The 25,458-nt window shown below is 41.6% G+C and overlaps 1 protein-coding gene across 4 annotated transcripts in view; it reads left to right on the top strand.

Moving 5' to 3' along the window:
• VRK1 (VRK serine/threonine kinase 1) overlaps positions 1-25,458 on the top strand; it is a 158,194-nt gene that overhangs the window by 44,919 nt on the left and 87,817 nt on the right. For all 4 annotated transcript variants that reach the window (XM_030215163.1, XM_030215162.1, XM_030215161.1 and 1 more), the window contains exons 4-7: positions 9,236-9,305; positions 11,897-11,984; positions 20,435-20,543; positions 21,671-21,763. In XM_030215163.1, coding sequence (XP_030071023.1) covers positions 9,236-9,305; positions 11,897-11,984; positions 20,435-20,543; positions 21,671-21,763 — 360 coding nt within the window. The remainder of the gene's footprint in view (positions 1-9,235; positions 9,306-11,896; positions 11,985-20,434; positions 20,544-21,670; positions 21,764-25,458) is intronic.

Below are 25,458 nucleotides of genomic sequence, written 5' to 3'. Positions count from 1 at the left end.
TCAGCTGCTTCCATAGCCTTTCTGCACCGCCTAACTCTTCCAGCATGCAGCCAGCATGGTGCAGGAAGTCCTGTGCTGTTCTTGCAAGATTTGAACAGCTGAGGATTTCAAGGACCACATATCGCACACTGCAAGAGCTACATGTTGCAGGGAGGTCATGTCAGTTGCCGAGTTTGAGAATGAGGGAAAGCATTGTCGGCAAAGATAGAGTTTGGAGAGAGAAGTCGGTGAAGGTACAGACTAGGGGGTGGGGGTGGGGGGAGCTAAAGGGCTAAAGAAATGGGATAAGGAAGCACTGGCTAAGCAGAACGTGTATAAAAGGGGAGATGACCTGGAGGAGGCAAAGGATAGGAGATGTATTTGTGTGTGTATGGGGGGGGGGGGCAATAGAGACTAAGAGGATGTGTGGGAGGTAAGCTGAACTAGTGGAGCTAGGGGGAGAACTGGGGATGTGTGGAAAGAAGAGCTAGAGATAAAGGTAGGGGATGTCCAGATGAGCTGGGGAAATATGGGGTGGGATGAACACAGAGAAGTTACACTGCTGAGAGAATGTTGAAGGGGGATTAGCTAGGGAAGTGACCTAAAGCCTTATGGTTAGGACTTCTGGAGTCATTGTGCAATCTATGGAACCCAAGAGGAATTGTGGGTAGCACAGATTTGCAATTGCCAACATTTGTAGCAACTACGAACGCAACTGTTATAAAGCATATGAGCATCCTGCCAATCCCAAAAAGATATTCTAGAACACGAGCTGCTCATCCTACTTACCATAATGAGAGGCTGTGAAGGCACACTAAACAAGTGGTTGGGAGCACTGGACTCATGAGATATTAAAAAAAAAAAAAAATAACCCCCCTCCCCCACAAAAAAAAACATAACTGTACAGTTGAGGGAGGGAGCAATAGCAACTTTCAGTGAGCAAAATGGATACTGTACCAAGCCCACTGGACATGGAAAGTGACAACCAGCCCAACAGTGTGACTACCTATAACTGAAGCTTGAGACAAAACAGCAACCCCCCACCCCCCCCCCCCCCCCCGAGAGCCACTAGAATACTTGCAGTAGTGACATACTCAGCATCAACTTACACCAGGAGAAAGAAACGCAAGCTCTTGGAGGGAAAAAAAAAGGCTGCAGCCAAGAGAGAACGAATTGTGAAAATCCATCAGCCCTTGAAGGTTTCTTAGCCAGCCGTGTGAGGAGCCAAAAATGGCGCCAAAAAATCGGTGACAGATGGGCAGCACAGGGTTCATAAAGTGACTGAACAAAACTGACCTGAAGGAAGCTTAGAGGCAAAGGCTTCTCTGTCCATTATCTGAAGAAATGGAAAAGAAACCAGATTGTTGTTGGGAAGAGGTGTAAAGATCCGATGGCTCAGCTGATGATAAATGCAGGCATAACTTTAAGACAGAATAGTCAGAAAAATAAAAAGTGGATTCTTATGGTAGAAAGCAGATCTCTCAACCAAAAGGCATCCTACAGTAGGTGTGGTATATTGGGGGGGGGGGAGGAGGAGACTCAACGCCACTAAGTCACCCCAGCTTCAGGAAATCGGAATTCCCATTAAGACTGTACTTTCCTGCTCTAACACCTAGCCCTAGAACTGGGTTAGGAGCTTGCTCAGAAGCAGCGACTAAGGTCTGCATGGGCCATCCACCATCTGCTGGAAACAAATACTGAACATTTCGTGGCTACACAAGTCCCTTACAGGGCAAATCACAAGGAACTACTTATTTTTTCTACCTCTATCAGCTGGTCTGTGGATAACAACATTCCCACTTGTCTGGTATGGATAAAGAAATTCTGCATGCAAAATTCTGCAATACTATAGTTACTAAAAATAATGTCTCTGAATAGTAATTAGTTTTCTAAACTGAAAAGTTCTTATAGTTGCAACATTTGTGCGAGTGCAGATTTTCCCTAGGAGTACAGTTTAATAGTGGATGATAGTTGGAAACCTTAGCTTTCAGCAATCCACTCAATCTAAAGGAATCTGTAAGCTTGAAGCAGTTCTGATTTTTCACAGCAACGCAGTTGTGTTCATAGTTGATACAAATGTTGACAATTGAAAAAACAAAAAAATCTGCTACCTGCAATTCCTCTTGGGCTCTGATTTTCTGCAGGAGCCATAACCACAAGGCTGTAGGTCACTTCCCTACATACACATGTGCCCTCATTTTAAGGTTGGCCTGGAATGTAGCTGTTTGATCTTGCTTTTGAGCAGACAGACTAGGGTGGAAATGAGAATTTTTGGGGTCACGTGGTCAGTGGGTGGGGAAGCATCTTGCATCTTGTATTTTTATTTTTTTTATTTTTGTTACATTTGTACCCCGCGCTTTCCCACTCATGGCAGGCTCTATGCGGCAGGCAATGGAGGGTTAAGTGACTTGCCCAGAGTTCACAAGGAGCTGCCTGTGCCGGGAATCGAACTCAGTTCCTCAGTTCCCCAGGACCAAAGTCCACCACCCTAACCACTAGGCCACTCCTCCACTCCACTTTAAACTTCTCTGGTCCTTAATGTAGCAGTTTCTTTCTTACTGCTAAGTCTGTTTCTATACCTGTAAACTGCCGCCTTATGTATAGGAGGTATGTTGTATTGGGATAAGCTGGCTTTGTATGTCTTGTCCTTAGAGGAGGATTTGTAGGTTTTTTGGTTTTTTTTTTGGTCAATGTTGTGCTTTTACTTATAAACTTGTATTCGAGGAAAAATGTGTTAAATTCATGCTGCATACTTTACACCTTTTGTAAGCATCTGTAGGGCTTAAACATTTGAGTAAGTGTGGTGGTCTGTTGCTGAAAATAGTAAAATGTTATTACAGGACTGTGTTTAAATTCCATACAAATTTTGAATGGGTATTTAGTATTAAAGTACCACAAATTTTAAGGCTTGGAAAGTAACTGTAATTTAGGGATACTTTCAATTTCAATTTTAGTATTTATATCACACATTTTACAGCTGTCATTTCAATGTGGCTTACATGGTATTACGAAGTGCATGTAAGAGTAGGCTTGTTTGTGAGTCTGCATGGTATTACGTAGATTAGCAGCGATGAGTTGGAACTATGTGGCTTACATGGCACAGAGATAGAGAATTGGTGTGGGTTTACATAGTGCTGGGTGGGGGGGGGGGGGGCGGGGGGAGGGAATGTAGAAAGGAAGAGGAGGAAAGGGTGTGGCGAGGCTTATTAATATACTAGTAAAAAAGGCCCGATTCTGTTAGAAATGAAACGGGCGCTAGCAAGGTTATATTGATTAGTTTTTTTTTTTTTTTTTTTGTTAACCAAATAGTTAATATTAAAGTATTGTAATGAGATGGAGTAATAGTGAAGGGTGTATAATGAGGAAGGAGGAGGCCCTGTGTAGGGCCACAGGTGCGGTCATTGTGAGAGAGTGTTTGTGAGACAGACTGTGTGACTCCGATAGTGAGTGTATGTGAAGACTGTGAGTCTGATAGTGAGTGTGTGTGAGAGTGAGACAGAGGAGTTCCATGACCCCCCTCCTTCCCTTGCTGTCCTTCCGTCTGATGTCAGAGAGTGTGTGTGCAGGACCACAGGGGCGGTCATTGTGACAGAGTGTGTAAGAGTGTGTGTAAGACAGAGAGACAGACTGTGTATGTCCGATAGTGAGTGTGTGTGAAGACTGTGCGAGTCCAATAGTGAGTGTGTGTGAGAGAGACACACAGAGGGATTGAAAGAGTGTGTGTGTGATAGAGACTGTGTGTTTGTGTGACAGAGAGATACAGAGTGTGTGCGTGTGGAACGGATTTCCATGAGCCCCTCCTTCTGGTGTAATTCCGTCTGTTGTGAGAGAGTGTGTGCTTGCCGGACCACAGGGGCGGTCATAGAGACAGTGTTTGTGTGTGTGTGAGACAGAGTGATTGAGAGAGAGAGAGAGAGAGTGTGTGTGTGATTGCTTTGTGGTTGCACGGCGTGTTGGCAGTCCTTGTTGCTGATTTGTGCCTCAGTATTTGTTGTGATGAAGCGAGGGCGCATGCCACAGATTTATTAGGAAAAAGAAAATAAGGACCACAAACATTTTATTTTCTTGGCCCAGATCATCTGTTTTGGCTGTACCGGATTCTCTCAGGCCATTGTCTGCTTCCTGTACTTGATGTGAGAGTGTGTGTGCAGGACCACAGGCGAGGTCATTGTGACAGTGTTTGTGTGAGTGAGAGTGTGTGTAAGACAGAGAGACAGACTGTGTGAGTCTGATAGTGAGTGTATGTGGTGCCGTGGCTTCCAATCCCTTCGTTTGCCTCAAACATTGTCTTGCAAGGGGAAGGGGGAAACAAATTCCCAAACTCTGTAAACACACAATTTAAAGCCCCCCCCCCCCCCCCCCCCCCCAAATTGCTGGGACACCCATAACCCGGTGGAAGGACTTCTGAATACCTGTGTCCTGGGAGCAGGGAAGGAGACATAAACCTTTTTTTTTTTGTTCCTGGTAGTGTTTGGAGTCTGTGCGTGTCCCAAGCGGCTGTGCAGCTGAGGTGGGGTGGAAGCTCTCACGAAGGCGGATCGCATGTCCCAGGCGGCTCTGCAGCTGAGGTGGGGTTTGGGGTGGAAGCTCTCACGAAGGTGAACCGGATCCAGGCCTCGCTCTCACCCCCGGCATTTCCTTCCTCGACCTTCCGTCACCGTTCTGTTTCTTTCTCTTTCTCCCTCCCTCAGCCTCTCACCATCCGCCGTCAAGAGCGGCTACTGCGACGCAGCTAGCGCCTTTTGCGTAAGGCCACAGACACTAAGTCAGGCCATCTGCGTAAAGAGGCTTGGTGAATGACCAACTCGGGTGGGGAGGGAGGTGGAAGCGCCAGAAGCTCCGCCTTTTTCTCGCTCAGAGGCGCAGTCATGTACGGCCTTTGTACGCACCCACGCCATCTGCGTAAGGAGGCTTGGTGAATGACCAAGTCGGGTGGGAGGCTCGCTCAGAGGCACAGTCGCGTACGGCCTCTCTAAGCACCCGGCGTTACTGTAGTGCTGTGGGAAGAGGTTGTCCGTGCTAGCGTCGTCATCCGAGGCATAGTCAATCAGCAGTGTGACACGGTTGGCGAGTGTCATTGCTCCGCCCTAAAAGTCATTTCGTTTGACGCATGGGCGGGGCAGACACTCATGTAGGAAAAGTGGTCTCTGCCGCCTCACTTTTAGAACGTTTGGAAAGTGAGGCTTCATTAGAACGTTGGAGGTGCGTTTTATATAGAGAGATGAGCTGTAACTTGTGACCTGAGGAGTTATCTGTTCTGTACCTGCAGTTTTGCATAGAGGTGAGTCTTCAGGCGTTTATGGAAAGATAGGAGACCATCTCATATCTGTTGGGAGCACGTTCCAAAGTTTGGTAGCTAGGAAGGGGAAATTTATACTGAAGATGGACTTGTAAGTTATTTCCTGCAGTTGGGGAAATAGAGTGCTAAACCCTGTAAGGAGGAGAATACAAGTGTGGTGAGTTTAAGTTCTATTCTGGATTTTATTGGTAGCCAGTGTAGAGCATGAAGTAGTGGGGTGGCTCTTTGGTATTTTTTGGCTCTGTGAATTAGTCTGGTTGCATTGTTTTGAGGTGGTTTGGAGTTTTATCAGACTTTGTTCCTTGCAGCCTGCATATAGACCATTGCAATAGTCAATTTGGGATAGTGTTAGTGCTTGTACCACCAATCGGAATGACTTTGAGAGTAGGTTTTTGATTCTTTTAAGTTTCCAGAGTGTGCCGACCTATCTTTTTGTTACCTGTGATGTGTCCATCAAAGATGAGGTGTTGATCAATTGTGATGCCCAGGATTTTATTGTCTGAGGGGGTGGCTAGTTTGAGTTAGTGTGAAACTTAGGTATTGAACTGGTCGATAGAGGCAGAATATTACCATTGATTTTTGTGTTTTCCTTGTTCAATTTTAGTTTAACAGTTGAAGCCCACATTTTCATGATGTTCATACCACCCTTGATTGTGTTTAGGATCTTTGTATGTCCTCTTTGAAAGATATGAATATTGTGATGTCCGCGTATGAGTTTTCTAGCCATTTGCCTCCAGCTTGTTACTCAGTTGAGGGGGCCGTCAAAGTATTGAATAGGATTGGGGGTAATGGGGAGCTCTGTGGTACTCCACATTTAGGGGTCCATTGTGAGGAGAGAATATAGCGTTGTTTGACTTGGTAGGATCTGGATTTCAAGAATCCTTCAATTTTATTTTATTTCATTTATATCCCACATTATCCCAAAGATCAGGTTCAATGTGGCTAGCAACTTATTGTAATTAACAGTACAAAAATGAAAACTGCACTTTCGAACCTCGTAGCCTTGCAGACTAATCTGGCTGCTGTACTTTGAGCTTTCTGTAGATTTTTTTAAGGAAGATTCCTTACAGCCAGCATAAATGGCATTGCAATAATCGAAGTGCGATAATACCAAATGTTTGTACTAAAGTTCTAAACAAATCCATTAGGGAAGAGATGCCTGATTAGTGTCCACATTGCTTTAAAGGTTTTTGTGATTACTGCTTGTACTTGGATGTTGAATAACATGTAAGAATCAATTATTATACTAAGCATCTCTAGTTGGGACTCAATGGATAAATTACATTATCCATTGTGACAGTTTGACAGTGAGGGCTGGATGATATTTTGTTTTCTCGCTATTCAATTTTAGTTTAAAGGTGGAGGACCAATTCTCCCTCCATCAGTTCTAGACCAGATTTGATAATAGCACTTCTTCAATAGAATCTTCGAAAGGGATGTCGATGGTTACATCATCTGTATAAATAACATTATTGTAACCATGGGTATTCACGCCTTTCCCAAGGGGAACATAATAATATTGAATAAGATGGGTGAAAGTGAGCCCACTGGGTGGAGATGGAATTAAGGGATTTGGTTTGATAGGATCTAGATTTTAAAAATCCTCTGAGCCTGTTTAGAACAGATCCTCCTGTATCTAATTGTCCATTAGTGCAAGTGGCAGATTATGGTCTACCACATCAAATGCACTTCACATAGCAGATTGCATAAGGATGATTTTCCTGCCTAGGCTTTCCTGAAGTTAGCAATTAATGTGGTTGGGACTGTTTCTGTGCTGATACTGGGTCTGAAGCCAGATTGTGTATGGTGAAGGGGAAAAGGAGGACAGATCTATAAGTTGGTGAGCGCCTATGCCCTCAGATCACCCTTACAATTCATCACAGCACCTCCTATGTCTATATTGTTAAGTAGAGTAGGATGTTGTGGTTTATCACATCGAAGGTGCTGGATAGGTCGAATTGTAGGAGTAGGACCTTGTGGCCTAGGCTTACTTCTTTCCTTGTCATTTATAAGGGATATTAAGGCTTTCCATACAGTGACCTGATCTGAAGCCTGATTGCGATCAATGAAGTAGAGTGATTTGATAGGTGGTCCTAATTATTGTGATACTAGCCCTTCGATGACCTTGACTAGTAATGGAATACATTCTACTGGTCTGTAGTTTGATGTCTTTTTTTTTTTTTTTTTTTTTTTTTTCCTACCTAGATTCTTGAGGATTGGGGTCAGTATGATACCTTTGCCTTTTGGGAAGAGACCATCTTGTAGTAATTTTTTTTATATGGTTTGTCAGTATAGCAATGAATCCATCTGGAGCATCTCTCATGATGGATCCAGACAGGTGTCAAGTTGGCAGTGGGCTTTCGAGTATTTGGATAGTATCTTGTGTATGACTTTTGGTGCTGGTAAGGTAAAGGTAGTTCATGTGATGTTTGTCCTCATGGGTGAGTTAGAGGGGCATTTTCGAAAGAAACGTCCAATTTGGATGTCTTTGCAAAATGTCCAAATCCAGTGGCGGGGAAAACCGTATTTTCGAAAAAATATGGACATCCATCTTTGGTTTCGAAAATACCGTCAGACATCCAAATCACTAGATTTGGACGTCCCTAGACATGGACGTCTTTTGACTTTCGGCTATTTTCGAAACCAAAGATGTCCATGTCAGAAACATCCAAATGCAAGCCATTTGGTCGTGGGAGGAGCCAGCATTTGTAGTGCACTGGTCCCCCTGTCATGCCAGGACACCAACCGGGCACCCTAGGGGACACTGCAGTGAACTTCATAAAATACTCCCAGGAACATAGCTCCCTTACCTTTGTTTGCTAAGCCCCCCCCCCCCAAAAAAAAAAAAAAAAACCCACTACCCACAACTGTACACCACTACCATAGCCCTTATGGGTGAAGGGGGGCACCTATATATGGGTACAGTGGGTTTGTGGTGGGTTTTGGAGAGCTCGCTGTTTCCTCCACAAATGTAACAGGTGGGGGGGGGGGGGGGTATGGGCTTGGGTTTGCCTGTCTGAAGTGCACTGCAGTACCAACTAAAACTGCTCCTGGGACCTGCATGTGCTGTCATAGACCTGAGTATGACATCTGAGGCTGGCACGACATATTTTTAAAGATGTTTTTTGAGGGTGGGAGGAGGTTAGTGACCACTGGGGGAGTAACGGGAGGTCATCCCCAATTCTCTCCAGTGGTAATCTGGTCATTTTGGGCACCTTTTTGTGCCTTGTTCATAAAAAAAACATGTCCAGGTGAAAACATCCCAAGTGGACCTGTTTTTGCATTAATGACAATGCACTAATCTAATATCACTATTAGTGCACAGCCATTTACAAGTTTTTTTTTTTTTTTTTTTTACTGTGTTAGCTCTTATGACACCTATTTTATAATTCTGGTAACAAGATCACTGGATTCTAGTGAAAATGGTGTGGTGATTCCCTATTACACACATTTGGTGTGGTTTGACTAACTTCTGCCTTGCTTTGTTCCTCCAGTTATCCAGTTGTTGTGGTACCCCTTACTAGTAGCCAGTCTCCTTATTGGCTTAAGCTTAATTACACATATATTTATTAATTTGTTAATAGGGGTCTTGGTCTTATGTTTGCAGTTCTGTAAGTGAATTGTCTTCTTGGACCATTTGGCTTTGGATTATTTTGATTTTTAGTTTTACTTTTTTTTAATTTTTTAATTTCCATTCCAGTCATGATTTTTATTTAATAGGTACAAATATGGTTAGTAAATAAGGAAGCTTTGGTTGGATGCCATTAACTTATTTTTAGAATGCTCTTTTGGCTGTAGACATGCCAAGACATACCTAAAGCCTTTAAGGAGTGCAGGGTGGCAGGTCAGTAGCATTCAGGACTATTAAGTGATGCAAAATACTGTGAAACATCATTGGATTTATCACAAGTTACTTGCTGTTAAGCAATGTTCTTTCTCTCGTCCCTTCAACTTCAGGAACCTAGTGATAATGGGCCACTCTTTACGGAACTGAAGTTCTACATGCGAGCTGCCAAACCTGATCAAAGTAAGCTTGTGCACGTTGCCTTGAGATCAACATGGGCCTCATTAACAACAGTGGTGAAATAGCTGCTTATGTCTATCTGATCTGAGGAGGAAATGCATTTTTTTTCCTCTTTTGAGGCAAATTCTAGATACTCTAGTTGTAGCTTAGCAAAAAGACCAAGAAGATAAGTGATTGGAGAACCTGTTGGCACTTGAAAACTAAATTCGAAACATCTGCAAATACCAGGAACATAGTGGCCAATGCTGGATGAGATTTTTTTTTTTTTTGTACTTAAAAAGCGCATTCCTAAATTTTAGAATCCAAAGTTGTTGTTGGTGGTTTCCAGCTTAAAATTCACCAGAATCTAATACTGTAAGTTTAAGAGCCTAATTCTGAGCAAAATAGTGTTCAAAACTAGTGCTAAACACCTAAATCCTCCTTGTAGCTTTTCCCTTTTTTAGTCCAAAATTCACATATTTCTAGTAAATTTTCAGAGATCCTGAGTTGTAAATCTGGATACCTAAACACTTTTGAAAATTGGCCTTTTCCACTGGAATTTTCTGCAGTTGAATTAGCCAGGAGTACAGGTCTGCGCAGTTGTCTTAATGGCATTCATTTAGCAAGAATATGCCCCCAAATGTAACTGATACCAAGTAGAAAACTCAATACTATTTTTTCTTTTATTTTTATTCCCAATCTGACTCTTGATTTAGTGAAGAATCTTTCTCCATTCCTCAAGGGCTGCAAGTTGAATTTTCAGGATACCCCTACTGAATGTAGAAGCAATTTGCGTATATAGGAGGTAGTGGGATATGCAGATTTCTTATATGTATTCCTTATGTGTATCTTAAACCTGTCTGGTTTGTGGAATTTGGACTGGTGTTTGAGACTCTTGGGCTAGAACTAAGCTCTGCAGCAGACTGATCCTAATGTAATTACAGATGATCCTAATGTAAACTTTGACTGGGGAAGCCCTAGGACATCAGGTTTTCAGGCTATCTACAATGAATATTCATGAGACAGATTTGCAAGCACTGCCTCTACTGCTTGCAAGTCTCATATTAATATTCATTATGGATATCTTGAAAACCTGATTGGCTAGGAAGGGCCCAGGACAGGCTTGGGAGCATTGGAGTGGAAGCTCATATTGAGCATCCAGTGAAGTACTCCCATTGCTTAGTGACTGCTGCTGCGCACGTTTCAGCGGACCTTTGCTATACAGGGTTCCTATTTATGTGGCATGCACAGCCGTTGGAGATACAGTTGCAAAGACTTTGCCCCAGCTCACCAAGCACTCTTCCACCCCCCTCCCCGGGAATAAATGGAGCTGTCTGGGGGGCAGGAGTAGAAGTAGTGCTTGAATTTAGGGTTGGTGGGGGTTTAATTGGTAGTGCATTGGTTAGCAGCTTAATGTTAGTTATATGTTACGGGTCTACTCTTACAGAGTGTGAGATGTCAAACAATGAATGGAAGGAAGGAAGGGAAGAGACCTCAGATAGGTGAAATTGCAGCACAGTTGCTGATACTCCTCATACTAGAGGATCACCATCGATCAATCATTGGTCTCAGCCCAACCTCCTCCCTTAATGTGGAAAATATATTTTTTAAAGTATTTTTTTAAGACACAGTGGATTTAGCATATGTCTTAAAGAAATCCTCTAGTATTTTTATTTTATTTATTTTACATTTGTATCCCACATTTTCCCACCTTTTTGCAGGCTCAATGTGGCTTACATAGTACCGTAAACGGCGTTAGCCGATTCAGATATGAACAAGGTGATAGAGGTACATGTATGGTAAAGACCATTGGGGGGGACTTAGAGGGAGAGGAAGGATTAAGATATGTCCAGTTACGGTCTTCGGTTACGTTATGTCTTTGGTATCCCTTGCTAGTCAGGATTTCAGGAGGAGTATCAGCAACTGCTTTCAATTTCACCTATCTGAGGTCTCTTCCCTCCTTCCTTTCATTGTTTGAGATCTCACACTCTGTAAGAGTAGACCTGCAACATATAACATTATTGTATTCACAAACGAGAGCGGGTTTTTCCCCTTTTTTTGTGTTTAACATTAAGCTACAAATTGTTTGAATTTTAACTTGCCTTATCTGTATTGGTGAGGTGCGTGGCTCACATAATAAAATCAGTAGCAGAAAAAGCATCTCAAAAATTAGAATAGAACTTTTTATGGTAATAGTGATGTACACTAAGTGCTTTGCAGAACTATTGTACTCCCTTTCTTGTGATGGGCTGACCTGAGGGTCCTGCTTAGGAAGGGGTTTTAGTTCCATTGTTATGTAGTTTATTTGAATCCCTTTATGGCATGTTGTTCCAGAAAAACAAAAAAAACTTTAAAAAAATATTTCTGGTTTCAACATTTAATATGTAAAAATGTTCTACACTGGATTTGATAACTGTGCATAGGTATAGCAAGCAGTCTGAGGCTGTGCAAGGCTGGGTGCAGAGAACAGCAGATAAGCTACTGCTTTCTATTTACTGCTAAAAGCAGCATTCCTGTACCCACAAGCACATGGTGGCACTTTACTAAACACATGCAAGATTTGGTGTTAAGAATTTACCAGCTTTCTCTTTTTTTTTGTTTGTTTGTTTGTATAGTTCATAAGTGGATCAGCTCCCACAGTCTGAAGTACCTAGGAGTGCCCAGGTATTGGGGCTCTGGATTACATGTCAAAAATGGAAGCAGGTAAACTGGACTTTCTTTTGGCATTTGAAGGCTGCAGGCAGTGGCTAGTAGTAAATCTGTGTGCATGTGAATAGTGTCACTGGGTGGTTGTGTGTGTCAATTTGGTGGTTGAGTAAAGCAAACAAAGCCTTTCAACTAGAGATATGCACAGGACGAGAACTTTCACTTCTCCCCAATTTTCAGATTTTCTTTGGGTATCACGTTGGCATATGCTAATTTTTTACTACAGTGGAACTGATGTAACCTGTGGATTAATGTGCTAACTTGCACTAAATTGCTTAAGTAGCACTAACAAACCAAATTCATGTTAATGAATGAATATCCCTATATTAAACTTGGGTCATTGAGTTGATGTAGTAGTAGAATACTGTTACATGGTTCTCTTTACTCTTCAGAGGTAAATATCCTTCTGCATGCCAGGTTTCATTTTGTTTGGGTGTACTTTCTTTGGGTGCTGTGTATAAATGGGAGCACTTTTGGGGAAGTGGGTTTAGAATGGGTAGAAAATCGATTTTTCACTCTTTCAAAAAGTACAAAGACCAGGGGACACTCGGTGAATTAATTACATGGAAATACTTTTAAATCAAATTGAAGGAAATATTTTTTTCACTGAAAGAATAGTTTAAGATCTGGAACTCATTGCTTGAGAAAGTACAAAGACCAGGGGACACTCAATGAAATTACATGGAAATAATTTTAAAACAAATAGGAAATACTGAAAGAGAGGTTACGCTGTGGAACTCATTGCCAGAGGATGCACTAACGGCTATCTGGGCTTAAAGGTTTGGATACGTTTCTGGAGAAAGTCGATAGTCTATTGAGATAGACATGGGGAAGCTACTGTTTACCCTGGGATTGATAGCATGGAATGTTTTTGCTATTTGGGTTTCTGCCAGGTACTTGTGACCCCATGCTTGGAATAAACTCCCTGAGGTCATACGCCAGGCCCCCTCCCTGTCCATCTTCAAATCCTTGCTCAAAGCCCACCTCTTCAATGTCGCCTTCGGCACCTAACCACTACACCTCTATTCAGGAAATCTTGACTGCCCCAACTTGGCATTTCGTCCTTTAGATTGTAAGCTCCTTCGAGCAGGGACTGTCCTTCTTTGTTAAACTGTACAGCGCTGCGTAACCCTAGTAGCGCTCTAGAAATCTTTAGTAGTAGTAGTAGTAGTACCTGGATTGGCCACTGTTGGAAGCAAGATACTGGGCTAGATGGACCATTGGTCAGACCCAGTATGACTTCTTATGTTCTTCATTCAAAATGGTGCATGGTCTTTCCTTGCTTTTCTAGAAAAAATATCCGCCAGAAGGCGGAGAACTCTAGACGCCCCACGGACAACAACAAGAAATGAAATAAAAGTGGGAGGGCGACCAAGGATTCCAAAGACTGAAAGGATATATAATAATAAAGATGTTTATTGAGGTATAAAGACTCGACACAACGTCGTGTTTCGGCTGTTAGGCCTGCATCAGGAGTCTATAATCAAATTTTGAATACATAAATTATAAAAACAATATAAAAGTAGACAACATATATATACGTTTATTTAAAATTAATTTTATAATTTTAAATGTTATTATATAAAAAAGTATGTATAATAACAAATTAGATGCATTTAAGAATGAATATGAATTTAAACGGATGATTTTTTTTAAAAAATTATTTCTTTATTCATATATTTCCATATATCATCACAATACGTGAATATGCAATCAGCATTTATACAAAAGGCAAAAATAAAAAATAAAGAGAAATATCATTAACAGCCTTTCTGTCCACAAGTTTAGGAAATTTTGGAATCCAAGAATTTAGAATTTAAAGTAAAACATATAGCAATAATTAAGGACTAGTGGTTGCAACCTCTGGTTCAGACCCCAGCCTGCATTTAGGGAGGGCGCACAACATTCAATTCCACTCTAGCATCTAGAAATTGTTTTAACTGTTTTGGGTCTACAAATTGAAACTCGGATGATTAAATTTTTAAGAAAACATTTTAATTCATCAAAAAATAAAATAAAATAAAACCTTCCATATTTAAATATATGTAAAGACAAAAAATGGTGTGCTTGTATAAAAATGATGTACATATAAATAAATAAATAATATGTAAATGAATTCTCATGTCTACACAAAGTAAGAAAGCAGTGTGGATTGGATACATTAAACATGGATAACCAAATGCATTCAAAGGTGAATTTATACACTTTAAAAATTAAATGAATCCTCTCATATATTAAAAAGTTGTCTACTTTTATATTGTTTTTATAATTTATGTATTCAAAATTTGATTATAGACTCCTGATGCAGGCCTAACGGCCGAAACACGACGTTGTGTCGAGTCTTTATACCTCAATAAACATCTTTATTATTATATATCCTTTCAGTCTTTGGAATCCTTGGTCGCCCTCCCACTTTTATTTCTTTCCTCGCTTTTCACCTGATCTGAAAGAGCATGGGATTGATTTGCCCTTTGACTTGGTTTTTTTTTTTTTCCAGAGCTGCTGTGATCCACTGTATCACATTTCATCCAAACACCTACTATGCCTTGAATGAATTACTTCAAAAAGGCGGTAAACAAATCCTAATAAATAAATAAATAAATTTGGTCCAGGAATCCTATGGCCCCAATCTTTTAATTTTTATTCTTTCTAACACATGAAGAGTTGAAGAAATTATACATATAGGGGTAGATGCAATAAATGGTAACAGGATGATGTATGATGAGCATGAATTCTATAACAGCAATTCCGTGTGGAACTGCCATTATAGAATACTAGTATAAGTTTAAATTTTGCACTTAACCTTAGGCGTGAACACTTACATCATTTCAAAGACTGGGGTAAGCACTGATGGCAGCTAGACGTGTAACATAGTAACATAGTAGATGACGGCAGAAAAAGACCTGCACGGTCCATCTAGTCTGCCCACAATAAACTCATATGTGTATACCTTACCTTGATTTGTACCTGTCTTTTTCAGGGCACAGACCGTATAAGTCTGTCCAGCAGTATTTCCCGCCTCCCAACCACCAGTCCCGCCTCCCATCACCGGCTCCGGCACAGACCCCGTATAAGTATGCCCTCCCCCATCCTAGCCTCTCAACCACCAACCCCTCTTCCCCCCGCCACCCAATTTCAGCTAAGCTTCTGTGGATCCATTCCTTCTGCACAGGATTCCTTTATGCCTATCCCACGCATAACCCCTAGTATTCTATAACCTGTGCATGTAACTCCTAGGCATGCCTCTAGATGTTGCGCACGACAAATTGCGCACACAGTTTCTAGAATAGAGGCTAAGGTCAGTTACGTGTGCAGCTGCTGACTGGTGCCAGTTAACACCAGTTTGTGAGACGTCAAAGGGCTGGTTTTGATAGGGGAGAATATCATCTTTTGGTTGCACTTGATCAGCTTTTGACACTGCTTATCATGGGTTATTAATGCAGAGATTGGAATCTTTGGAAGTTCAAGGAAAAGCCCTAAACTGGTTTTCTTCCTTCCTTAGTGTTAGGTTTTATTGTGTTGAGATAGATCAAGATGTTTGTTCATGGGTTATCATAGTGTCAGGAGTTCCATGGTTCAGCACTATCCCCAGTGCTTTTTAACATCTATATTCTTTCTCTTTGTAAGCTGTTAGCAGGATTGAGGTTACCGTATAAACTTTATGCCGATATTCAGTTTTTTCTTCCAATTTCTGGTTCTTTTGATAAAATGTTGGATTTTTTTTTTTTTTTAAAGCTTCATTTGCAATCGATACTTGGATGACTACTAATAGACTGAAATTGTATGTCTCTAAAATGCAAATTTTGTTGCTTTCTTCTTCATCGGTCGATTTTCCCCCAACCCCCCACCCCTGTGGATTTTAAGATAGGTTGGCAGTACCATTCAAATTCAATGTGAGATTAAGTGGGTATTATAATAGATTCCACTTTGTCTTTTCAGTCACTCACAAAGATATTGGTGAAACTTATTAATAGGTTGAAGGAGTTGCTTTCTAGTGAGAATTTTAGAATTGTATTGCAGTCTTTGGTGATTCCTTTATTAGACTACTGTAGTTTTTAGTACTACCATTTTATTACAGATGGCCCAAAATGTTGCAGCTTGCCTTTTTTCTGGGGTTTCTGTTTCAACACATCTCTCCCGTAGTACAAAAACGTCTTTGGCTACCTGTAAAGTGGAGAATACAATTCAAGGTATTGACTAATAGTTGTATATGGTGATGTTCCTCTTCCTCTAGCTACTGCTTTAAAAGTTTATTGTCCACCTCTGCTGTTTAGATCTGTGGACAAAATGTTAAGTATTCCTTCTTTCAAACAGATTAGCCTGGATAACGATAGGTCAATATTTTTACATAGAAGATGCACGATTGTGGAATGGACTTCTGACAAACTGCAAATGATTAAGAACTATCTTCAGTTCAGGAAAATGCTCAAGGCATATTTTCCTCAGGCTTTTTGTTAGACGTTAATTTTTATGGCCTAATTTTTACTTTTACTGTTTGTTTTTGCATTCTTTTTTAAAATTTATATTGTGAATGTTTCTTTGTAAATTGTCTAGGATCTAGGAGATTGCAGACTATAAATTGTTAGAAAAAAAATTGGCTGTTAAAACTGGCTTGTTAATTGGCATTAAGTTGTGCGTGCAAATTTCCATTCTATAAATTGGGTGCCCAACTTTGTATGCCAAGTGTAAAGTTGGATGTCTAACTTCGTATATTTAGATTTATTGGTAACTCACCCTTATCCAGGGCAAGGTATAAAAAAAACACATAAAATATACAATGCATCAAAAGTACAACTACAACGCATCATAAATAAAACAAAAAACAATCCCTACAGTGAGCCTCCTTTGCAACACATGTGGGAGAGAGAAAAAAAGTCCCAGGCATAAACTCCAACAGTGACATGGAAGGCCAAACACAGCAATGTGCCTTTTAAAGCAGCATTTAAATGCCAGTGAGTCTCATGTTTCAATCCAGATAGAGGAGTAGCTTAATGGACTTTGATCCTGGCAATCTGGGTTCGATTTCCACTTCAGCTCCTTGTGACCTTGGGTAAGTCACTTAACCCTCCATTGCCCCAGGTACAAAAAAACTTAGATTGTGAGCCCTCTAGGGATAGAGAAAGTACCTGTATATAATGTGTACAGACCTGCGCTATAGAAATGATTAGTAGTAGTAACTCTTTATCATTCAGAGGGCCCAGTAATCTAAAAAGATCCATTTTTTTTATTCTGGTCCCATCTAGACAAAAACGATTCAAAGCGGTTACAACCAAGTTTCCAGCAACCATTGAGTGTAGCTGTTGTGATAGTATATATCGCTGGTTAGCATTCTTCAAATAAACAGGAGAACCATGGTACAGTGCACAATAAACTAGCAAAGAGTTTAAATTTCACACGAAATGCAACTGGTAGCCATCATAATCTTTTTAAGTAAACTGATATGATCAAATCCTTGATGAATTTTGCACCACCTGAAAAGATTGAACACAAGTTGTAGGCAGTCCCAAGTAGACAATGCTACAGTAGTCCAGGCCACTTAATACCATGGCATTCATCATCACTCTCAAATGAATTTTGAATCGGCTGCTGAATATGGATCCTGAAAGGAAAGACTGGAGTCAAACAATATCCCCCCAACGTCTCTGCACCTGAGTCGCAATCTTTACAGAACTGCCTGACAAAGAAACAAACCCCGGGAGGTGTTGGTGCTTATTTACATTGAATTTTAACAGATTCCGTTGCAACCACAACACTACTTTAAACACATTCTGCATTTTCAGGATAGTATTGGCTACACTGACAGGCACAGAAAAAAAAAAACTGGAAATGAAAACGGTAACGGAATTCAAACATGTGTGGGATAAACATAAAGGAATCCTGTTCAGAAGGAATGGATCCTCAGGAGCTTGGCGGAGATTGGGTGGCAGAGCCAGTGGTGGGAGGCGGGGCTGGTGGTTGGGAGGCGGGGATAGTGCTGGGCAGACTTACACGGTCTGTGCCAGGGCTGGTGGTTGGGAGGCGGGGAAAATGCTGGGCAGACTTATACGGTCTGTGCCAGAGCCGGTGGTGGGAGGCGGGGCTGGTGGTTGGGAGGCGGGGATAGTGCTGGGCAGACTTATACGGTCTGTGCCCTGAAGAGGACAGGTACAAATCAAGGTAGGGTATAAAACAAAAAGTAGCACATATAAGTTTATCTTGTTGGGCAGACTGGGACTGTGCAGGTCTTTTTCTGCCGTCTTCTACTATGTTACTATGTTACCACCTACAGATGAGAACTCCTCCTGACTTTTCCCCACATACAGAACAACATCCTAAATCCCCACTTCAGAGCGAGAGCTAGTAATTTTCTGAACCTTCTGACTAAAATACTGCACATTCTCAGGTGAAAAAAAGAGAGCTACAGCGATCCACACTGCTATCCTGTGTAAGGAAACAAACAAGTGAATACAACTCTTTGGGCAATTAAGCGACTCCTTAATTTGCTGTTGATAATACTGTTCCCTATCATTTGCTGCAAAGTGGTATATTCCTCCAACTTCGGCAAGTAAGAGTCCTTAGCATCCAGGTTGTGTAATTTTTATTTATTTATTTTTTCCACTCCCGTTCTGCCTTCATTAACTTGCACCTGCCTTGTACCAGGTGGCAAACAAAAAAAAAGCAGCTGTCCCCATCGCAGGCTGCTCAACCACCCTCCTCACTGGGGCCACCTGATCCAATGCCTATAAGATCTCATCCCAGTGCTTAACCAGGGCTTCCTTACCCAATACAGAGATCTCCCAATAACATAGTGCATGTTATCCCATAAGAGATTTGGATCAACTCATGGACTCGCAGCTCTAACACCTAAGGGCCCATCACTCGCTCTCTTCTTCAAAGTTAATGTTAACAATTTTTAAAAAATGATCTGCTAATACCATTGGGGTAATGAGCTTCTGAAATCTACTGATGAAATGAAAACATTAGGACCTGCCTGATGAGTTGCCTGTACACAGTGCAGCCAGAGTAGCAAATAAAACATGCAATATACAATCACCTGGGGATATTGGAAGATTAAAATCCCCAAGACCACCAGTGTGGACAAATCTACAGGAGAATAATATCTGGGGGCAAAATAGCTTTCTGAAAACTTAATAGGAACAAAGCTGGCCTTGGAAGGAAAGGAGTGGGGGAAAACATGGACTTCAAAAATAGACCTGATCATACCAGTTCAGAGAATTCCCCTTCAATGGGAGAGGGATTTCATCAGCTTCAGCATTTAACATCCATTTGTTAAACATAGTTTATGACTAACAATGGGGGCAGGTAAGTGTGTCCTTTTCCGGGATTTACCTAGCATGATGGGTTCCATTTTGCTACCGGAGGTACAGGAAATGTAGCAAGAGGCATTCGTACCGATGAGTGAGAAGTCTGTGCCAAACCATCTTGCAAAAATGTGGCATATAACACGTTAGAGCAGATGCCGTGAGCAGAGACCTGAAAATGAAAGCATGGAAGAATTATCCCATTTATTTATTTATTAAATTTGTACCCCGCGCTTTCCCACACATTGCAGGCTCAATGCGGCTTACGTAGTAAATTACAATTACAATCACAGTTTTTAAAGAGAATATTATGAGCTGTAGTAAATGTAGTGAGAGTGGGGTTTTGAGGAATAAGTGAATTGAGTGTGTCAGGGCAAACAAGGTAGGAAAAGCAAAAGGAGAAGGGAATTGGGAGAGGTGAAGAAATGGAGGATGGAGAGGAAAGATAAAGGGCAGAGGATGGATAGGAAAAGATAAGGGAAGAAGAGATTGGGAAATATAGTCAAGGTGTAAAGAATCATGGACCGAAGTTAGGAGGAAGAGTTTAAAGTTAAGTAGGGTCAGGCGGGTAGGCTGTCTTGAAGAAATGGGTCTTGAGCATTTTCCTAAAGGGTAGATGGTCATTGATTGTTCGGATGGATCTTGGCAAAGCATTCCAAAGCTGGCTACCCAAGAAGGGGAAACTGGATGCATAGAAGGTTTTATATTTAATACTTTTGCAGTTGGGGGAGGTGTAAGTTCAGATGGGTACGAGACGACAATGATCTATTTCTGGCTGGGAGGGCCATTACTCCTCATACCCCTAGCTCCTTCTTTACCTTGACACAAAGTCACCAAGTAGTATTCTACTTGCTTTAGAAAGATAGTTACATTATTGTAAAAGCAGATGGACAAAACAATTTTACGGACAGCAGAAAATATGCTGATCTAAACTTGTATTTAATATCTTTTATACTGTTTGAAAACACAATTCATCCCTTGGTTCCCCAGCCAGAATGAGCACCGTTTCCACTTCAAGAAACTTGTTTTCAGTTGTCCTTCGTAATTGTTGCCGAGTTCTCACCACAGAGGTCAAAGGTGGACATGCTGAGTAAAATGTGGCATTATACTCATTCTGGTTTTTCTTGTTGCTTCTGCCTTCAACAGTTACAGGTTTATGGTAATGGATCGGTTCGGGAAAGATCTTCATAAGATTTATGAGGAGAACGGCAAACGATTTACACACAAAACTGTCTTGCAGATCAGCTTGCGGCTAGTAAGTTGTTTCCTTTCTTCCCAAAACTACTTTTACTTAAAAGTTGTGTTAACATTTTTTTCTGTACTGTGACTTCTGTCTAATAGATTGCAGGTGTGTAAATGCAAGTTGTTAAAGTTAAGTGTGCAGAGATGGAGAGAGATTATAATAGGGAGCCAGGAAGAGAAGAGGTAACTTCCAAAAGCTGTTTTATTCACAAGAATTTTAGTGAACTTACAAATTCCTACAAATAAATACCTTTTAGTGTAAATTTCACACATCCTATGGTTATCTGTAAAGGCAGTCTGTTTCCAGTATGAACTCATTTGTGGTGAAAAAATATACTTAATAGATTTTTGGAACTCACTGCTTCAGTTGTTTCTATCTTTTTGCTTTTTTGTCTGGGTTTCTCCTTATCTGTTCGCCTGTTTGCCTTCATTCTCTCATCTGGGGACAGGATAGCCCCTGGCAGTGACACCTTTCCGTAAGCTTGGGAATTGCAGGTGAAATTTTTCTTGGGTATTATGTTGGGCACTGAATTTTATACTTCTAATACTTTTTCCAGCCCTGTGTATGTTTCATAGCTGTTTTTGGAGTAAATGTAGTTTTAAATTCACATGCCAAAGTGGTTTTAAAACATAAGTCTTTCCATAGTTTGTAACATTTCCCTTTTTCCACAACCTAGTTGTAACCTAGAATGTGTATGAGAGCCCTTTTTTAAAATTGGTCTCTCTTGCTATTTAGAGGTGTGATGTTGCATGGTTTCAGGGCAGACCAGAGATTTGCTGGGCTCGGGTTTCTAATATAATTGTGCATGTAAATCAGGGGAATAGGAAAACCCGTCAGTAGCCAGTTCTGCAGAAGTGGGGATCAGGGATAACTTCTGCCCTACTTATCATGATCTGGCGATTAGCATGTCCCCTAGAGCCAATACCTCTTTTCTCCAACACCTTGTCCAATCTACTGTACAAATCTTAGTTCTATAGCTGTGGCTCCTGTAGTGAAAATGTTCTATAATTTCAGCCTTCTGGGAGTAAAGAAGCCTGCTATCTGAAGGCAGTGAAGTCTATTCTTAATCTAGGAAGGTGGCTCTTTGTTTTGTGTGTGCAGCCCTGTGATAATGTTTTCTTTTGTTTCTTGTTCCACAGCTTGACATTTTGGAGTACATCCATGAGCATGAATATGTGCATGGAGACATCAAAGCATCCAATCTCCTTCTCAGCTATAGGGACCCAAATCAGGTAATATTTTTAGGGAGTGGGCTTTAAACCATAAGGGCTGGACTTAAGGTTTGGATAAAGTTGGGCTGTTTAAAATGCAGAGTCTGCAAGTGTAGTTATCCTTGGGATTGCAAGCAGAAACCTTTGCATAAATAAAGCCCTGTGGGACTAATGTCTGACAAAGTAAGGGAATGGGACTTGATATACCACCTTTCTGTGTTTTTGCAGCTACATTCAAAGCGGTTTACATAGTATATACAGGTACTTATTTGTACCTGGGGCAATGGAGGGTTAAGTGACTTGCCAAGAGTCACAAGGAGCTGCAGTGGGAATTGAACTCAGTTCCCCAGGATCAAAGTCTACTGCACTAACCACTAGGCTACTCCTCCACTCATTCCACCAATAAGAGCCAACCTCATCAGTGATGTCACAATGGCTTGATTGCCCGATACTTGGCTCACTTCTGATATTGTGATGTCATAAGGGAAAGGGGGAAAGGGAAATGGGACTTGATATACTGCCTTTCTGAGGTTTTTGCAACTACATTCAAAGCAGTTTACATATATTCAGGTACTTATTTTGTACCAGGGGCAATGGAGGGTTAAGTGACTTGCCCAGAGTCACAAGGAGCTGCAATGGGAATTGAACCCAGTTCCCCAGGATCAAAGTCCACTGCACTAACCGCTAGGCTACTCCTCCACTAAAAGGCAAACATCTCTTGGCACTTCTTGCATATTTCAGTTTGTTTCTCCACTTGTATTTTTACTGTATATCGGTGACAGATATTTGGATAAAGGGTGCTCAGCTTATTGGGGAGGGAGAGATCATGGTCTCTGGGTTGTGATCTGTTATAGGAGAAAACCCAGATATTTCAGAATTTGGAAAGTCCATACGGTCTCAGTCTGAACAAACTGCCCTACTTCATTGGTTCCCAAACCCAATTAAGTGGACTACTCCAGGACAGTGTTCAAGGTGCCTGAAAGTCATCGGACAGAGCATGTGCTGCCTCAGTTGCATGGAATGTTCATTTGTGTTCATTGCAATGTCTTGGAAACTAAGACTTGTTTGGGATCCAAGAAGTTGCAGGAAAATGTTCTGGGCAAAAGATGTTTCTAGTGCCCAGAATTTTTACAGGCCTCTGTAATCTTGCCCTACCCCCATCCTCCCACCCTGTCAGACTGTCATAGTAATGCTTGAATGTTTTCACTTATATACACTGTCAGCTAGCACATTTGCTTATTTCCGATCTGACGAAGAAGGGCAACCTTCGAAAGCTAATCAAGAAATGTATTAAGTTATGTCCAATAAAAAAGGTATCATCTTATTTTCTTTTCCATGTTTTACTTTGTTTGATTTCTGTTGATAACAATAAAAATAGGAAAGTATGTTTGTCTGCCAGGTTGTTTAAGACTTGGGAATAGTATGCAGATGCCAGTAATGTCTAAGCACTCCTTATCAAAGAAGCTGCTAGGCAGCCAGTATCTGTATCTGCACACCATTTCCAAGTCTTAGATATTGGCTGCATAGGAAGGAGTTCTTAAACATTAGTGGTATAGACGTTACTTATTAACTAATAAGTAAAATTTTTGGTTTGGCCTTTTCAAATACAGCAGCCACTTTATAACTATTTCCAACCTTGCTCTTTTATATGTGAACAACTTCCTCTCAATTTGTGCTTCAAGATGACATTGTGAAGGGAGGCGTGGCAAGATGAGAATTTAAAAAGGGTGGGTCAAAAATCTAAGTGACATGGATTTAGCTTTACAATTCAGTGTCGACCAAAATTTTAAAAATAACATAGCATTTAATTAGTTGCATAAATTCCTCTTAAGCAACCCCTGCCATATGGGGGGACGTGGTGCCCCACTTACTATTATTCCCATGTCTTCTGAAATAGATCCTTGCTGCTCCTGGGCCTTTTCTGTTCTCAGAGGACAAGCAGGCCAGTTGTAATGTCATTGACGGAGCCCAGTGTGGATGCTGACTAGAAAGATTAATGTAGAAATTTCTAGCAGTATCCCACCATGCGTGCACTGGTGCCTTCCCGCCTTACTTGGGTCCCTCAGTCATTCACACTGTGCTGGTGAGTTCCGGGCCACTGGCATCACCGGTACCTGAGACGCGCCAGCCCTAGATTCCTCCTGAGACTTCATCCATGCCTGTGGAGAGATCCTTGGTGCCAGCGTCTCAAAGGGTGTCGACATAGACTCATATAGTACTGCTCAAGTCAGGGGAGGAAGTTTCCCTGAAGTCTAAGAGTAGGGCTGTACCTCGGTGCTTTTTGGGGCGTGGTCGTGGTTCCATTGAGCTGGGGTAGGCACAGACCGACTCAGTCCAGTCTGAGTACAGTGAGGAGTCTGGGATTGCTCATGTGACGCAGACCCTCATCACTTCTTGGAGGAGTCTTTTATGGGGTACCTTGTGATCTTTCCCCACATCAAGAGATGTAAATTTCCAGTCTAGGAGATGGCTTCAACCATCCCATTTAGTTGGAGACAGAAGAGCAGCCCAGGGCAGGGATGTTTGTGGACAGTCACTTCCTAAGGAAGGGGTCACAGTACAGTTGCACCCTATCCTTAAACATGTATTGATGAAGACTTAGATATCTCCCTCTCGGTGCAGGTTGCACCTAAGAAGTTGTCGAGAGGGTGAAATTGCCTCACTACTCTGGTTGTTGAATCTGCCCTCAAATGAGCTAGGAGCTCCAGGACTCGTGCCTCTGTTCCCTCAGGTGCTCAGACACTAGACTTGTTTGGAAAGAAGACTTTTTTTTTTTTTTTTTCAGGCCTTCCTCTTATTCAGAGTTGGTAGGACTGGATATGAGCAATGAGCCTTTACTTGCAATCTTTGATACGCAGTTCACGTAATCTTGCAGATTCTCTCCCACAGGAGCAGGCTGCAGAGCTTTGCCAGTTGTCTAGTAAAGAGCTGGAGTGCAGGAAGTATCTGTCAAGGCACACTTATTATTCTTTTGATATTGCTTACAGACTGTCTGCAATGGGTGTGGGGATATGCAGACCCTCATGGTTGTGTCTCTGATCTAGAACCAATGGTTCAGGAGAGGTAGAGGGGAGGCCATATTTTTCAAACACTGGTGGCCCTCGTAACCTTCAGCTGGTGGATTCTTCAGAGTCTTGTTTATACCCTTTTTTTAGTGTCATAAACTACCAAGTTGCCCATTGAGGGCATCGTTCTTCAGCTCTCGGCACAAGCAGGTACTTGTGGAGGAAATCTGCCTTTCTACAGGTCAATGTGGTTGAATCTGTGCCACCAAGGAAAGAAGGGAAGGGATTTTTTCCTGATACTTCCTTGTGCCCAAGAAAGCAGGAGAATTTCATTCCCATCCCTGATCAAAGTTCAGGAAGATCTCCCCGTTCAGGAAAAAGGTGAGCTATGCTCTCTGGATTGAAAGGATGCATATTACCCACACTTCAATACTTCCCATCCTCACAGGAAGTATCTGATTTTCTAATATGGAAACACCACTACCAGTATCGTCCTTGAGCTCAGGACCATTTGGAAAGTTCTAAAATCTTTTAGAGGCCAGCTACAGAACCAAATTCTCATTCAAACAGACAACTAGTTTGTAATGTTTTATGTGAACAAGCAATGGTGGTGGTGGGGGGTCCCGGGATCCTACCCTTCGTCAGGCAGTGGGGATATGGCAGTGGGCCCTCCTTCATGGAATGTTCCTCCGAGCCACATACCTAGCAGGA

The sequence above is a fragment of the Microcaecilia unicolor genome, chromosome 9 (assembly GCF_901765095.1).
Source record: "Microcaecilia unicolor chromosome 9, aMicUni1.1, whole genome shotgun sequence".
NCBI lineage: Eukaryota > Metazoa > Chordata > Amphibia > Gymnophiona > Siphonopidae > Microcaecilia > Microcaecilia unicolor.
Note: the sequence above shows the minus strand (reverse complement) of the source record. Positions and strands in the feature narration are given on the sequence as shown.